The sequence below is a fragment of the Morus notabilis genome, unplaced genomic scaffold (assembly GCF_000414095.1).
Source record: "Morus notabilis unplaced genomic scaffold, ASM41409v2 Scaffold1285, whole genome shotgun sequence".
NCBI classification, from domain to species: domain Eukaryota; kingdom Viridiplantae; phylum Streptophyta; class Magnoliopsida; order Rosales; family Moraceae; genus Morus; species Morus notabilis.
Genome location: NW_010362783.1, coordinates 41,803 through 58,097, shown reverse-complemented (window position 1 = coordinate 58,097; position 16,295 = coordinate 41,803). Strand labels below are relative to the sequence as shown.

Here is a 16,295-nt window from a genome sequence, read left to right as displayed (position 1 = left end):
ATTTGATATAGTCATTACATATAGATCAATCCTCCATAAATAATTCATAATTAGAGTCAGGTAGAATCCGTTAACCTCTCTAGTTACATCTTTATCCTTGAGTACCATTGATTCTCTAATGGATAGTGATTCATAAAACACATTCATGAACCAGAGCGCTCTTACTAATCCAAGTACCGAATCAACACTCAAGAGAATTATTTATCTACTTCTTTCTCAAGAAGGAATGGATTCCATCTCGTATAATAACATTCCCAGCTACCTATTTCATTATGTCTCCAAAATACAAGAATATGATTCAGGGTTTCGGAATCCGTACCGAGTAAGTCAAAAGACATAAATCCATAAATAGGAGTTTGTTAAGAACTCAGGATTATGATCATCCTATATATGACCATCAATAGACTCAATTAGAATTTCTATGCTTAACGGAAATGATTAAAAATTCATATTGTGTCTGCGTCCATGTTCCACATAATCTCATTATGCGAAATACACTCATTCAATATCTCGTCATATTAACTGTGCGGATAACACCGTTCCATTCTAAATAGGAATGACATGTATTTATAATGTTTTAATTAAAGATTCTGAACTTTAATTAAATTCATTATGAACAATTACTTTTGATTATTATCCTTAAACATTATCCTCTCGTATACAACACTTATATACCATGTTTAAGGTTACATAAATAATCAAGGAATTTTATTTGATATTCATAAAATATTCATAAATATATGCACATAAAATGATGAATAAACTCTTTTATTAAATAAATAATAAATATCCTTTTACATCTCATGTTTCTAGGATACTATTCCCAACATATACAAGATTACAATAACACTGTACAAAGTAAATAAATATTTACAAATTATAATAATATAATATAATTTGAAGCTGAAGGATTTAAAAGTTAATATATTAAATTCATCGATCCATTCTTGGCTTGCCGGCAAAATTGTATCATTTAAGCGTTGGTCGGAATGATCTCAATCCTTGATTTACACCAAATCTTCAACAATGTCCTGTTGCAATGCGTTTCTACGTTCCTCAAGTATTTGGCCGGTCGTACTGAAGGCTTATTCGGATGAAACAGTGGAGATTGGGATCGAAAAAATATCCATTGCCAGTCGAGTTAGGATCAGCCAAGTTAATGTTCGTGTCCTCCACCACTGAACCAAATTAAACATTTCACTATTGTGGACTACTAAGCCCTCACTCAGGTACGCTATTAACTCGTTGAAGCCACCGTTGTTGCCGCCACCTCTTGATGAAGATCCACTCCTAGATTCTTCTTGACCTTCAGTCGTTGTCGTCGTCTTCTTCTTCTTCTTCTTCAACCTGAAAACATTCAAGAATGAATGCGGATTGTCGTCACGTTGTTGCGGTTGTTCTACATGAGGTGAGTTTCTAAACCTACTTTAATAAGAGCTATAGAGAGATAATATTTTTCTCTTTATAATAGGAAATTGGTCAGAATAGTTGATATCTAAAAAGTCACATAAGTTTTCTAATCCACTTTCTAAACCTTCTAATTTTAATCTAGGATAAAAAATAACACCGAAACCATACAACATTGGTAATTTAGCCCAATATTTTTTAAACTTCTTTTCCATAGAAACGATAGGAACTCCTAAAACTTCGTGTGTCCTAAATTTTGAAAATAAAATAGCCATTCTTAAAAGTTCTCCAAACGTTAATGGTGACGTTGGGTAATATGTTCCACTAAGCTTTAAAGTAATTTCGTGAAATCTACCTAAAAAGTTATACAAGAGTTTAACAATTTGCCAATCAGTTTCGTCTATAAATCAAGGTCCTAATTTTGCACTAACATAGTTTGTTATAGCATCTTTATAGGGGATGCATTGTTCAAACATTATATAAGTAGAATTCCATTTTACATGCATATCTAAGGCTAATGCTCTAGGATTTTGATTACATGCTTGTAGAAATTTAAACCAATCTTGTATTCTTTGATTACTACATTGAATCCATGCAATGTTATCTCTAATTCTTTTAATATGACCTGAAATTGATTTTAAACCGGATTTTACTATTAAATTAATTACATGACATGCATAACGTTGGTGAAATATATCATTATTACCGAATAAACTTAAATCCTTTTCAAAAAGTTATATTGCTTTAGTATTTGCAGTAGCATTATCTAATGTTATAGCTATTACTCTATCCCTTAAACTATATTCATCAATGACAGATAAAATTGTATTATAAATTAAATCAACGGTATGTGATCCTAGAGCACATTTAAAACCTAATATTCTCTTATCTAAATCAAAACCTTTAAAATAATGTCCGATTACAGCTAAATAACCTTTGTTGGCAACGGCAGACCAAATATCCACCGTTAACGCAACGCAACCACTAGTAGAGTGTAAAAGGTTGATTAATGCTTCCATTTCTTGTTTATATAATTTTAATGCATCTTTCCTAAGAGTAGTTCTTGAAAAAAATTGTGCATTAGGATAATGTACAATTTTAATATAACGCTACCAATTCCTTTGTTCGGTAAAACTAAGTGGTTGATCTAATGTGGCTACTAATCGTATCATTTCTATATGATCGACTTGCGGATCGTATTTCTAAGTGGTTAGACCGCCGGTTTGGCAGTCAAATGATAATTGTGTTTGGCAGAGATTGGGTCCGCCTCCTTGCTTTTGAAGACACTTTTCGGAGTGTCTTCTCAAGTGTTATGCCGTGAATAGTGTTACCTTGTAATTTATCACCACAATATTTGCATTGAGCTATGTATTTAATGTTACCGTTATTGTCGACCTCCTCGAATGTGTTGAAGTGCGCTTGCATTTCTTCTTGGAACTTTCAACACTTGCACTAGCACTTCTGCTTGCCTTTCCTCCACGCCCACCATCATTACGACCACGAGGTCCACGACCTCTAGTACGTCCACCACAGCTCAGATTTGCAGTTTCCTCAGCGGCTCTTTCTGGTGTTTACGATTCCTGCGTTTGAAAAATATTAGTAGGAGGAAATTTTCCTTCTTCAATGTAGAATTGGGCATCAACGGAAATATCACCACTATAACCGGAAGAATCCATTATGAAAAATAAGAGAGATCGAGAGCGCTTTGAGAGAGATTAAGAGAGATCGAGAGAGATTTGAGCGAGATTTGAGAGAGATTAAGAGAGATTTGAGAGAGATTGAGAGAAATTAATAGAGGATGAGAGTTTTTGGGTGAGAAAAATGGTTGGGGGAGGGGGGTATTTATAGGAAATTTTTTGGCTTGAAATTTTTTCCCCCCCCCCTAAAAAATTCGGCTCTAACGGTAACAAATTTTTGGACGGGTCGGGTCGAATTCGGACAGCTCATGCAACGGTATAAAATAGAGCCGTTGGAGTCGGGCAAAACGGGTGGCGGGTCGGGTCGGGTAAATATAGCCGTTGCATTCAAATTTTAGGGCAAAAATCAAGCTAATGATCAAAAAATTATATGTTCGGGTCGGGTCGAGCATAAATTTAAAAAAACTAGCCTTTTTTTTGGGTATTTAGGCAAAAATCGGGCACAATTCAGGCTTCAGGTTACGGTAAAAAATTCAAAAAAAAAAATAATGGCGGCCGGCGGTCACAACCCCCCTACCGGCGGCAGGTTAGGGGGAATGCTTTTTTCTCGGGCTGCCCGAGCCCGAAAATTTTTGGGCTTCAGACAAACCCGCCGTCTGAAGTTCTACCACTACATTGAACATCGGGGAGAAACGTTTCGTACATGCCCTTTTTTTTTTTTTTTTTTTAAAGGTGGTATGGACGAGATCCGAAGGCGCCGATCAAACCAACTCTCAACACAAACCAACAGACCAAATTTCAAAAACAATTATTATTATTATGTTTTTTTTTTTTAAATTCCTCTGGTATGTTTTCGTTGTTTTAAAACAGAAAAAACCAAATAAACAAAAAGTGAGCCAAAAGATAGAAAAAGAAAGACAGAAAAGGCCAAAAAAAAGGGGCAAAAACGAGAAAAAATACACCGTCCCTTCTCTTTCCAACTTCTCACTCTTGCCCTCTCAGAAAAAAGAAGAAGAAGAAGACGTCGAAGAAGAAGAAGTCAGTCTAGGGTTTGGGAGGAGGAGGAGGCGAAATCGAAGGGATCTGGATCTCTAAAACGGTGCGTTTTGAGGAGAAGAAACGCATGGAATCGGTCCCTTCGAACTCCCATGGAAACCTCGATGAGCAGATTGCTCAGCTCATGCAGTGCAAGCCCTTGTCCGAACAAGAGGTTCTCACATTTCTTCCTCTTTCTTTCCATTTCTCATCTTTTCTCTTTTAAGATGAAGTTTCTTTCGGATTTCTTCGTTTCTCTCTCTGGTAATGCTATCTTTCTAGGGTTAGTGCGATTCAGATCGAGAAATTTCATGCTTTTTGTTGTGATCTGTGATTCTGTAGCTAAATTATTACTCTATTTACGCGACTGATCTCATATTCTTGAGAGAATCTTGTCCAAATAGAATGTGGGATTGGATTTATCACCAGATCCCTTCAAAACACGGTTCTCTTGTTTGGTACTAGATTCATGTGGAAAGCCTACCAAAAACGTTATGAAAGTTGTTGTTTTGCTGAAATGACGTCATTGGAATAGTACCTTTTCAGGTGCCATTTGATTTGAACTAAAATTCCTTTTGTTCTTGAACTTGGACTTAGGGTACTTGGTTTGGTGGGCAGTGAAAAAAAAAGGTCTTATTTTTAGGTGTGTGTGTAGAACGCCGCGAATTGTTTCCTATTTATTGCTTCAAAAACCCCATTAAATAATAAAAATACGCCTTTGTTATTAATAAATGATTGGCATATTGGGTTTCTGAACCCATTAGGTGTAGCAGCAAATTTTAAGAGCTGGGGTTTCTCCTCTCCAAGTAGTAATATTATGAAATCAAGTCGAAGAGTTCTTTCCCTGTTGGACCAGTGTCTCACCTTTACACAAATCAAGCAAATTCAATCACACCTCGCTGTTTCAGGCACCCTTTTCGATCCCTATGCTGCAGCCAAGATTATCGCCTTTTGCTCAACGTCTGATGCTAGTTATGTTTGCCATGCTTATCGTCTCTTTCATTGTATGCCTTACCGGACCACCTACATTTGGAACACTATGATTAGAGCCTTTGCTGAAGGAAATGAGGCCATAAGAGCCTTGTCTCTTTACAAGAATATGCTAGAGAATGGCTTTTTACCAAACAACTACACCTTCTCCTTCCTCCTTAGGGCTTGTACTGAGCTTTCTGACCTCTCTTTGGGCTTCACAATTCATGGTCAAACGATCAGATTGGGCTGGGAATCATATGACTTTGTGCAGAATGGACTAATCCATTTGTATGCTACTTGTTTCTGCATGGACCCAGCTCGTAAGTTGTTTGATGTGAATGTAAACAGGGATGTTATAACGTGGACTTCTTTAATCAATGGGTATGCCAAGTCAGAACAGCTTTTGATTGCACGCGAATTGTTTGATAAAATGCCAGAAAAGAATACCGTTTCTTGGAGTGCTATGATTAATGGCTATTGCCAAGTTGGATTGTTCAAAGAGGCTTTAGAGCTTTTCAGTGACATGCAGGCTTCTGGTTTTGCACCTAGTCATGCTGCTATAGTGGGTGCACTAACTGCTTGTGCTTTCCTTGGTGCATTAGACCAAGGAAGGTGGATACATGCGTATGTTGGTAGAAAAGGAATGCAAATAGATAGAGTGGTGGGTACTGCTCTTATTGACATGTACGCTAAGTGTGGCTGTATACAAACTGCTTGTGTTGTATTTGATGGGTTGTCAGAGAGGGATGTGTTTGCTTTTACTTCTTTAATTTCAGGCCTAGCTAATCATGGTCAGAGCACAAGGGCCATTGAGTTATTTATGAGGATGCAGAGGGAGGGAGTTCAACCAAATGAGGTTACGTTTATCAGTGTCTTGAGTGCTTGTAGCCGAATGGGATTGGTAGATGAAGGGTTGAGAATCTTTGAAAGCATGAGAAGTATTTACGGGATTGAGCCACGGGTCCAGCACTATGGATGTTTGGTGGATCTCCTGGGGAGAGTTGGGATGATAGAGGAGGCCAAAAAGGTGGTAAGAGAGATGCCAATAGAGCCAGACTCATATGTCTTGGGTGCATTGCTTAATGCATGTAGAGTTCATGGTGATGTCGAGTTGGGTCAAGAGATGGTTTTGTGCTTGGCTGAGCAAGGATTAGACCATAGTGGGGTTCATGTTCTTCTTTCAAACATGTACGCGTCTGCTGACCAATGGGATTTTGTCACTAAAGTAAGAAAGAAAATGGAAATGAAGAAGGTGGCAAAAGTGCCAGGCTGTAGTTCAATTGAAGTTGATGGTTTGGTTTATGAATTCGTTGCTGGAGATAGGTCCCATGTGCTCATGGACGAGATAGTATTATCATTACTTTCCATTGAAAAACATTTGAAGTCTATATGGTTTGATAATACCAATGATGGCAAGATTACTGATTAAATTCTGTTGCATAGTTTTTTCTTACTAGCCATCATGGATGTCATAAAATCTCCACCATTGCTTGTTGTAACAGTTAGTTGATTTTTCTCAATTTAGTTTAATGCATTTTCAAGTGTTCTTGTATCAATCTACAATTCTACATAAGAGGATTTCATTTTATTTTTGAATTTGGATTCTCTTCTTTTGGTTTCAACATTTCAGCATCCATTAACTTTTTTAAGGCCACCAATACTATGTTTTGCGAGAATAAGCTTTGGTGATCCTGTTAGGGGCATTGAGTTTCTTATTAGCATCAATTACCATGAAAAAAAGAGAGGGAGAGAGAAAAAGACAAGAATTTGATTTTTGGGTGAGGGGGGGCGGTTGAGAGGGGGCGGGGGGTGAGGATGTGTCGGAAAGGCTATTTCAATTTCGTTCCCCTTTTTTTCTCTCCCTTTTGCTTATTTGGGGATTTACACGTTTACTCTTAGTAGGGTGTGGCTTTTCCATGGTAGTAACAATTCCTACCTAATGAAGAACTGGTTCTACTTATCAGATAGTGTGTCATTTAAGCTTGCATCTGGTGCTCATTAAATATCTGTTTTGTAAGCCATTGTAGAGGTGAATCTGTTCACTTCATTTCTTTTAATATTCTGAAAACATCTTATCATCCTCTCCTGAAAGCTGCATTTTTGGGGTTTTTTTTTTTTTTTTTCAATGGCTGGCTAATTGTTCACTCCTCTTCACCTTTGACTATAGGTAAGGACGCTGTGTGAGAAGGCTAAGGAGATATTAATGGAAGAGAGCAATGTTCAGGTGCTTTATCTTGCCATTTTCTGTGTTTCTCAATCTTAGTAATTATTTTCTGATCAAAATTTTGGTGAATACTTTGATAAATTCTAATTGCTTTATGTTCAATCCTGTTTAAAAAAATATATGTGATGTTATTATAATACAAGCATTTTAAGTTTGAGTTATACAATGACGAGAGGCCTGGTTGGGTCTAAACATATGTGCTTCTTAACTATCAAGGGCTATTTGAGATAATCTTGGTGGAGCTTTTTTTTTCCTCTTCATTTTAATCGTCTAATTAATGCATTAGGATTTAATATTATCACGTGGCTTGATTTTTGTTTGTTTGGCATCTTGTCTACTGTCTTTTCTGCTTCTTGCTGCAAGGACAATCGTTTTTCCTTGCTAATAGAAGTAAATACCTTGGTGCATTTTTGCTTCTAACTTTTACCAGTTTCAGTTTCTATAATAGCATAGTGGTTTTTAATTTGTAGTGATTTATAAAGGTGTAAACTCTTGAAATTGTTTTATGCAGCCTGTGAAGAGCCCTGTTACAATATGTGGTGATATCCATGGGCAATTTCATGATCTTGCAGAGCTTTTTCGCATTGGAGGGAAGGTATTTATTATGTTTTGAGGCATTTTACGGAATTCAAATTTCCTTTGAAATGCTTCATACATGAGAAGGTGCATTGAAGTGAATTTAACGTAAAACGGAAAATATTGTAGTGACTTTTTATTCTGGATAATAGATGCATTATTGTAACTTGAGAAGATGCCTTGAATTGATTTGTACTTTTTCCAAGCTTTTGGTCTTTGACATGAACGGTAAGGATCTTTCTTGACACTGTTAATATTTTCCACTCTAAAAGTCTCTTGTGTATATATTAACTTTGCAGTTTTATTGAATGAATGATTTGGGAACATGTATTAGCTTAGTTCACGGCACAATAATTTGTTGCATTCCCTGGTTTCCATTGGAAAGGAGGGAAGAATTAAAAATCTAGTTCACTAGGTTTTGCACATTCAAATCTTATTGGTATCTACAGGATTTATACTTGAATTTAATTGGAATACTGCTGCTTATACGTGTTTGGTACTCGAACTTGTGTAGAAATTCTTTCCGAAATTTTTAATAGGAATTAATCTTTATCAGATTGCATTATTTTCCTTTACTTTGCTTCCTTTTCCAAATTCCAATATTTTCTCCATTTTGTCTTAAATAAAGACAAGTATATTTTCATTATTGTAATTTGTTCTTAAAACTTCCTCTGTCCTTGTTAGTCGTTACCTGACATTTATTTATTTGTTTGTTTAATTGATTTATATGCATGTCTGGAAAATTTACACTTACAAGTGCAATATTGATTTTCAGTTGCAATTTTGTTGTAGTGTCCAGATACAAATTATTTGTTCATGGGAGATTATGTTGATCGTGGATATTATTCTGTGGAAACTGTGACGGTAAGCATTATTAATATTTTATGTTTAACTTATGAAACTTTTCATTCCCTTCACATGCTTATGTTTTAATTTTCCTGGTTTAGGCACGGAGCACCAAAACAAAAGAACTTTCAGAGTCTCTGTGGAGCTTTGTTTTTGTTTTTGTTTTTGTTTTTTTGTTTTGTTTTTTGTTTTTTGTTTTTTTTGTTTTTGTTTTTTGTTTTTTGTTTTGCTTTTTTCCAGTTGGGGGTGGGATCGTTATTGAAAATTAGGTATAGCTGTGATTGTTTTTGGTACAAAAATTTCTGAAGACTTGGGTTGAGAGGAATAATGCAAGCCTGTTTCATCTTGCCTTTTAGCTTCCATATTTATTATCTGATTTTTATCATGTACTTTACTAATTAATATTGGATTTTCATGGGAGTTCTAAGTTATTAGTGTATTGAATTACTTATGAAGTGTTAATTCATCTGTTCAGCTCCTTGTCGCTTTGAAAGTGCGTTATCCTCAACGGATTACTATTCTAAGAGGAAATCATGAAAGCCGGCAGGTAGACCATTGTTTTAAGGCTTGTGAATTTGATTCTTATACTTTATTTCATTGATTTCTTTCTTTGTTAGCTTTTTTTTTTTTTTTTTTAAATACATTGGAACACTTGAATAAATGCTTATTCCCATTCTTATTCATTTTCTTTCCAATTCCTTTCCTTTCTCACTCTGTTTGTTCCATTATGTTTTAGTATACGTGCCATTTGTTGTTTCTTTTGTTTTCGCTTTTCTTTTTCTCTCTTTCTCAGGATGTTATGATTTATGTGTCACTTTATTCATCTACACCGAAAGCTTATTGTGTCCATTTGTCTCCCCATTGCAGATTACTCAAGTTTATGGTTTTTATGATGAGTGCCTGCGGAAGTGAGTTTCTCAGCACCTTTCTAATAGGGTTCTATTTTGCAAAATGTAGATTGTCATGTCTATAGCTTGTTGCATTGTCTAAAACTTCAGCTTGAAATTACTGTATACTATTATTTTACAATATGGTATCAGTAATCGTGCCTTAAAAAAAAAATTGTGTTTTCAGAGTAAGTTTGAAGGTTATCTTATTTTGCCTTTCTAGTCAGTAATCTGTAATATACAACAAAAATGACTATTTTGTGATTGGGATGTCTAATTAGTAAGGGTTTTGTAACTGAATCTTGAGTGACAGTGAGAACATGACATCCAATTGGCAGTCTTGAAATGAAAATTCAGTGAGAGCATATTAGTACGCAATCTGTGCATATCTTTTCCACTTATGCATGTTTTGTGCCCTGGACTGGCAGACCTATTGCTACTAGATGCTATACCTTTTATTCTTCCACCATCAATTATTACTCTAATTTGTTTGCATAATGGGATATCTATGAGATAATCGCAGAGGATGCCTATTCCTACTTTGTAGTCCTATACTTTGCTGGTGATAAAATATCTTTGAATATGTTCATTGCGTCTCCGATTTGTATTGCTCTCTGTTTTCTGGTTCTAAAGTTACAGATATGATTCAAGCCTTTTTTGGTAGGCCCTGTTGAGGAATGTCGGTGGCTTGTCAAATTTTTTATGCAAGCCTAGTTTATTTTGATTAACAATTAAGTTCAACTTCAAGAGTTATAACATGAAAATTTAGTTCTTGGACTGTAGGAGATTACAAGTATTATGATGTATATTGCTCCAAGAAAATTGATTGTGTTTTTGCTCATTAGAGCATTTTCCTCATGATTCGTAATGTTTAGGGGCTACAATAATTACTAATTTGTCATCTCAAATTCTCCAAATCCTTTAAATTTTGTGTATTTGATGTCATTTTTCACAAATCTGAAAACATAACTCATCCTTTCTGTTTGCAGGTATGGTAATGCCAATGTTTGGAAGATATTTACAGATTTGTTTGACTATTTTCCGCTTACAGCATTGGTTAGTATAATAAATTGGATGTTACATTTTCATAAAGCTTAAAGTATCAACGTTGAAGCCATTTTTTCCTTTGCTGTTTGTTACACTAGGCAATATAGCCATCAGTTTGATTACCTTTGCTTACTGAGGCCACTTTATGAAAGCATTTTTTTTTTTTTTTTTGGATAAGAAACATTGAAAATTTTATTAAAAACAAAAGCAGAACAAAGAGTATAGAAAAGGATTAAAGATGGATGAGATATAGCAGAAGAAAATACAAGATTACGCATCCTCCCACCCTAATATTATCAGTGGCTATGGAAAATCCTTAAAGGAAACATCTGTTGCAGCCCACAGAGAAGCAAGGGATTTTGCCTTCTCAAATAAGTCTTCAACGGCCATTTCCTTCTCTTAAAAAATTCATTAATATGATGCCACGTTTGAGATTGATGCTTTCATTTGGAGTCAATATGTTTATGATGCCACATTTGAGATTGATAGAACACTGTACATCGTAGACTTGCTTGTATGATTGTTTTATTCAGAAATTATTTTGCTACTAGTTTTCACCAGTTGCCTGTAATTTTAGTAACATTGGCAATTCTCAAACATATTTCCATTTGTATAGTGGTGGAAGTGTTTATTATACGTGCTTGATTACCTTGATATCTTTGCCCTTGCAACAATATGAAACATCAATTGTTTGATCTTTTTATTTTGATACTGTCATCATATATAAACATCTCTTCTATTTGAAGGTTGAATCCGAGATATTTTGTCTTCATGGTGGACTGTCTCCTTCAATTGAAACGCTTGATAATATACGCAATTTTGATCGTGTTCAAGAGGTTCCTCATGAGGGTCCTATGTGTGATCTTTTATGGTCTGACCCGGACGATCGATGTGGGTGGGGTATCTCTCCAAGAGGTGCTGGGTATACATTTGGTCAGGTATTTTACGTTTCTATAATGCTTTACTTATTCCTTCTGGTGAAGAGGTTACAAGTATGATTCTCTATTCATGATTTCTTCAGAGATCCATTTAACCTTTCTAAAAATATGCTTTCGCAGGACATATCTGAGCAGTTCAATCACACCAATAACTTAAAGCTTATTGCTAGAGCACACCAGCTGGTTATGGAAGGATACAACTGGGGCCATGTATGTATCTTTACTCTGTATTTCCTGGTTTTGTTTCAGTAAACTGAATTTATCTTAAGCAAATATGTCTGATATACTTTCCTTGTCACAGGAACAAAAAGTGGTCACTATATTCAGTGCGCCGAATTATTGCTATCGTTGCGGAAACATGGCATCCATTCTAGAGGTTGATGACTGCAAAGGCCACACATTCATTCAGGTTCATTCTCTCCAACCCTTTTGTCCTGTGTAAAAAAGAAAAAAAAAAAGGGCTGATTATATACTAATTATATGTAGTTATCTAAAACTACTTGACAATCCTTCTTTGGGGTATTCATGTGCTAAAGGTTGTTAAATGCCCATACACTAATTGCATGGCAAGAGCTTGATTGTGTGGTCTTTGTTTCAGTTTGAGCCAGCTCCGAGGAGAGGAGAGCCCGATGTAACGCGAAGAACGCCCGATTATTTCCTATGATAGTAGTTGCTGAATCTCCAGCGGCTAATGCCTGCTAGCTGGTTTTCATGTTCTGGGAGCTGCTTTTGTATTTAAAACTATATCATTCTGCTACGGTGGCGATCGGGTGGCAAAAAAGCATGTAAAACTGGCAGGTGAAGGCTTCCTCTGATTTGTTACGCTCAAGTCTTTGCAAACGAAGCAGCGCAGATGGCGAAACTTTCGTAGCGTGTGTACCATTTTCCGAGAAAATATGGCCTATTTTGTTCATGTGCTTTTCCTTTTTCTCCTTCCATTTCCCATATTTATTTCTGTGTTAGGATATGGTTATTTGGTGGTGGGGGTGTGTAGAGGGATGATGCGTTACTTATAATTGGTGCTTTTTTAATTTTTCTTTTTGCCCGTGTGAACCAAATGTTCTATTCAATAGGTTGATTTAATTTTACCTGTTATAATTAGTCTCAGTTTTCTATTTGGTCGCTTCCATCTATTTTCTTTTGCGCCATTTTCTGAACTCGTCGCTTTTCTAGCCTTTTATTTTTCCTATTTATATTGACGAATAAACGAACGATTTTAACTTCGGGAAAAATATCATAAATACCACTCAAAATAATAAAAACTATAATTTATACTACCCCGCCTAAAAATAAACAATTGCTAAGAAAAAGTAAAGAACTATAATGACATCTAATTATTTAAAATAGTAAAAATGTTAGGCCTCTACAAGATTATGATAAACCATGTATTTTCTTTAAACTTACACCAAGGTATTTTGAGAGCTTGTGGAATGTTTGAGTTTCTATTAGTAAGCATAATCTATTATTAGTAAGATCTAGGGAAATTGTCTCCCCCCTTAAAATGCATGGATCTTGATTAATGTTTTTTGATTAATTTCGCCCGTTGTTCTTGATTAATATCTTTTAATTAAAAAATTATATTAATTAACAGGATATTAATCAAGATTAGAAAGTAAAAATTTTAAAATAATACGCTCAAGGGTGAATTTGCCAATTTTCTCATAGAGATCTAATTTCCTAATGTTCTAGGCCCTGCGTGTTTGAGCCTCAGATGAATTCTTAATGGGATTGAGGTAATAGGAATTAAACTTATTTCTTGCTCTTATCAGAATAATAAAAGCAGAACATCGCACTGACGAATTGGAATGAGGGTCAAACAAAAGTAACTACCTCAGAAGCTTGGCTACTCGAATTATCATGATTACCAGGCTTTGGCATCACGATCACTTTACGTGGCATTAATTAAAGAAAAAAGAAAATTTTTTTTGTCAAACGCATTTAATAAACCAAAGTCATTGCTTAATAGTTTTTGTTGTTTTTTTTTTTTTTTAAATGCGAAAATAAAGGGTCCTAGAAAATGTCTATCCTGGCTACAGTATTTACAAAGGCCATACAACACCATTTTAGAAGGTAAATGTGCCCATTTGTCATAGAACAAAATCCTCATTCGTACGATGTAAGTTTCATGTTCTAATACATTTTTCTCTGTGACTTGTAGTATTCTCTCTCTCTCTCTCTCTCTAATGTTTCTTGAGGGACACGGTTAATGAAATGCCATGCTAGGTGATGGTAGAGATCTTGTGTAAGCCAGAGGCAACATCAGAAGTTTCTTCGTTCTCCCTACACATGCTCTCTTTGAAAAGTTATCGTAATCGTTTTCCTCGATTGCATCCAAAATTTCGCGGTATAGTAGTAACGAGGACCATACCTGCAGATTGTCAAAAAAGAAGCCAATACAAGTCACTTAACCAACAATTCACTACCATTTTGTTTTTTAAGCACTTAATCCCACCAATTACAGTTATGGAAACTATGGAATTGTGCCTAGAACTCAATATGCATGTTCATTTGGTTTCGAAAGGCTGGCAGGTCCATACCGGCCAACGGCTTGCTTTGTCGAGCTGAGAAGCTCCTTCTTCTGCTAGGTTGAAATAGAACCTTGCTCTTGTTATCTGTTCTCTCATGAAGTCTCTCCATCTGTTAGTGACCTTCCTTGAGAAAACATCCTTGTCGGATAATCCAAATTGTGCGAGCTCGTCTTGAGGAAGATAAACTCTCCCTCTCATGGCACTGTTTTAAAGATAACTAAAACATGTCAGAGAGATGCTGCAAATGGGGAAATTGCTTACAAATAGAAAAATACGTCAAAGAAAAGAGCATTGCTATTCATTGCTATTGGTGATGCATCACCGTACATGTGTCAGTTAAAGAGAACCGTCACATAACACAAAGTTATAAAAAGAAAAAGAAAGCTGGGTCCCATTAAAGATATGGTGATTGAATCGCCAGTGGTGTGAACAAATAACATTTTTAAAAGAAAATGAGCTTACTCTTCTCCCACATCTCGAAGTATATTTGTTAACTGGTTGCCAATACCCAAGTAGAGTGCGGAATCATATACGCGTTTGACGGACATCAAAGACTCCGGTGAGATTCCCATTATAGGAACACTCATTAGGCCTACAGTTCCTGCCACATTGTAGCAGTAAAGATAGAGCTCTTGGAAGTTCGCATACCGACACTTTCTGGTGTCCATTCTCATTCCTTCTATCATGTCCTGGAAAGGCTGTAGTCAAAGAAGAAGGTGAAATCTGTGAGATGAAAACAAACTCTTAAGAGTTTAGAGGAAACTTTTCTTCTTATGACTGGGGAAGATCATAATCTATGCATCCCAAGTAGGAGATCCAAAAATTTCTTAAAGTCAACAAGTGAAGTACCTTCATGTCTAAGGGGAACTTGAAAACAGTGTCTGTGAGTGCAGCATCAAGCATGTCATAAGGGCGTCCGTTGAAGATGTCTTGAAGTCTCTCTTCCCATCTCTCAAGAACTTCAGAGCTCATGTAAACAGCATTGGGACCATCAACAAGTTCATCTGTCCTCCTACACCAAACTGCACAAAATGTCGAAAATAACTGGGCACTTTTAGTTTGTCAAAACTTCAAAATAGGAAAAAATATGCAAACTTCAGCAAATGATGATTTCAGTTATGATTTCATTTATGTGGATATCTCAGTGATCCAATCAGTTATAAGTTGTATTTTCAAAATTGATTTTTGACTATTTTGTCAATATGAGAGTTGAGCAACAACTACTTACCATAAATTGCCCAAATGGCTCTTCTTCTTTCCTCTGTCATTAGCAAGGTGCCTGCATCATAATACATAAATACAGATGAAAATCTTCTTCATTTGTTAAAGAAAGAGACTGATTAATCCAAACATCAAATAGTAACCGTTCGATTATGTCCGAATCCATTTCTAGACTTCAAAAATATCCTATCAAGAAGTATAGTAGAAAGGAGATAAGGGAAATGAAATAGGACCTAGATAGAAAGTCTTGGCATACTCTGCACATATATTTCTGCACCTCTCATATGCTTCTTCAAGAAAGTCAGGATGGAAGTCTGGCTTTCTCCGAGCATGATCGTTTTCTCTCACGAAGCTTTTATGGGTCTGAGACTGCTTTTGAACAACTTCTTTGACGCGTAAATCGGTGAGCGAAATCCCAGCTTTTGTCAGTTCAGGAAAAACAGGTATGCTGCTTTGCTTCTTAAGAGGCATATATGTCACTTCAGCTCTTGTGGTGAAGAGCCTTTGAGGCATGAATTTAACGTTGCTTTGTCTAATATTGCATGACTTAGCAGCTGAAAGGGAAAAGGTGGTAAACATTTGAGCAGTTTTTTTTTTTTTTTCCTTTTTTGGTTACTATCTGCTCAAGTGATTTTGAACCTTGGGAAAATTATCAAATAACAAAAAGGGTTGTTATAAATTCTCTCTTCAAAAAGGAAAAAAAAAAAAAGAAGGATTGAATGATACAAAAATGTTGGAACTCTCTAGGATACCGAGAGTTATGCCTTCTATCTCTCTCTATTGTATCTATCTTTAATATAAGATATAAGATGTAAGTTTTAACTTTGGAGCATAGTACCATACTATATTATGATGCAAAAATGTGGTCCACTAGTCATGAAACAGTTAAGGGTCTTGTAATATAATAAAAATATATAAGTTTGCCACTGCAATTTCCAAATAATCTATTTCTTGTCTGTAATAGTTACTTACAAGAA

General features: G+C 35.7%; 3 protein-coding genes across 4 annotated transcripts; 2 read left to right on the top strand and 1 right to left on the bottom strand.

The window, feature by feature from the left end:
• Nucleotides 1-3,948: 3,948 nt before the first annotated feature.
• On the top strand, nt 3,949-12,602 carry LOC21399733 (serine/threonine-protein phosphatase PP2A-3 catalytic subunit). 2 transcript variants are annotated; one of them, XM_024168694.1, is made up of 11 exons: nt 3,949-4,254; nt 7,219-7,275; nt 7,787-7,870; nt 8,644-8,715; nt 9,173-9,244; nt 9,565-9,605; nt 10,574-10,640; nt 11,378-11,569; nt 11,690-11,779; nt 11,871-11,978; nt 12,168-12,602. In XM_024168694.1, the coding sequence occupies exons 1-11, from the start codon at nt 4,168-4,170 to the stop codon at nt 12,231-12,233; spliced, it is 936 nt and encodes a 311-aa protein (XP_024024462.1). In that variant the 5' UTR covers nt 3,949-4,167; the 3' UTR covers nt 12,234-12,602. The 2 variants fall into 2 exon arrangements, with proteins under 2 accessions (XP_024024462.1, XP_024024463.1); XM_024168695.1 differs by lacking the exons at nt 3,949-4,254; nt 7,219-7,275; nt 7,787-7,870 and adding an exon at nt 8,058-8,079 and having other exon boundaries at nt 8,651-8,715.
• Nucleotides 4,877-6,527, top strand: LOC112092463 (pentatricopeptide repeat-containing protein At5g66520-like). Its single transcript, XM_024168693.1, has one exon. The coding sequence runs from the start codon at nt 4,897-4,899 to the stop codon at nt 6,478-6,480; it is 1,584 nt and encodes a 527-aa protein (XP_024024461.1). The 5' UTR covers nt 4,877-4,896; the 3' UTR covers nt 6,481-6,527.
• Nucleotides 12,603-13,772: 1,170 nt separating the features above from the next.
• LOC21399732 (phytoene synthase 2, chloroplastic) lies at nt 13,773-15,831 on the bottom strand. The gene is made up of 6 exons (XM_010102828.1): nt 15,552-15,831; nt 15,326-15,376; nt 14,947-15,119; nt 14,560-14,795; nt 14,107-14,299; nt 13,773-13,937 (listed from the first exon to the last, which is right to left on the bottom strand). Exons 1-6 carry the CDS (start codon nt 15,829-15,831, stop codon nt 13,773-13,775), a joined length of 1,098 nt encoding a protein of 365 aa, XP_010101130.1.
• Nucleotides 15,832-16,295: the final 464 nt, after the last annotated feature.

Excerpts from the sequence above, each read along its gene's own strand:
- LOC21399733 (XM_024168694.1), top strand. The coding sequence starts at position 4,168 with ATGGAATCGGTCCCTTCGAACTCCCATGGAAACCTCGATGAGCAGATT. Across the intron at positions 8,716-9,172 it reads ATTCTGTGGAAACTGTGACG|CTCCTTGTCGCTTTGAAAGT; the intron begins GTAAGCATTATT and ends TCATCTGTTCAG. Across the intron at positions 11,780-11,870 it reads AAGGATACAACTGGGGCCAT|GAACAAAAAGTGGTCACTAT; the intron begins GTATGTATCTTT and ends TCCTTGTCACAG.
- LOC112092463 (XM_024168693.1), top strand. The coding sequence starts at position 4,897 with ATGAAATCAAGTCGAAGAGTTCTTTCCCTGTTGGACCAGTGTCTCACC.
- LOC21399732 (XM_010102828.1), bottom strand. The coding sequence starts at position 15,831 with ATGCCTCAAAGGCTCTTCACCACAAGAGCTGAAGTGACATATATGCCT. Across the intron at positions 14,796-14,946 it reads AGTTCCCCTTAGACATGAAG|CCTTTCCAGGACATGATAGA; the intron begins GTACTTCACTTG and ends CTTTGACTACAG. Across the intron at positions 14,300-14,559 it reads CTTCGAGATGTGGGAGAAGA|TGCCATGAGAGGGAGAGTTT; the intron begins GTAAGCTCATTT and ends TCTTTAAAACAG.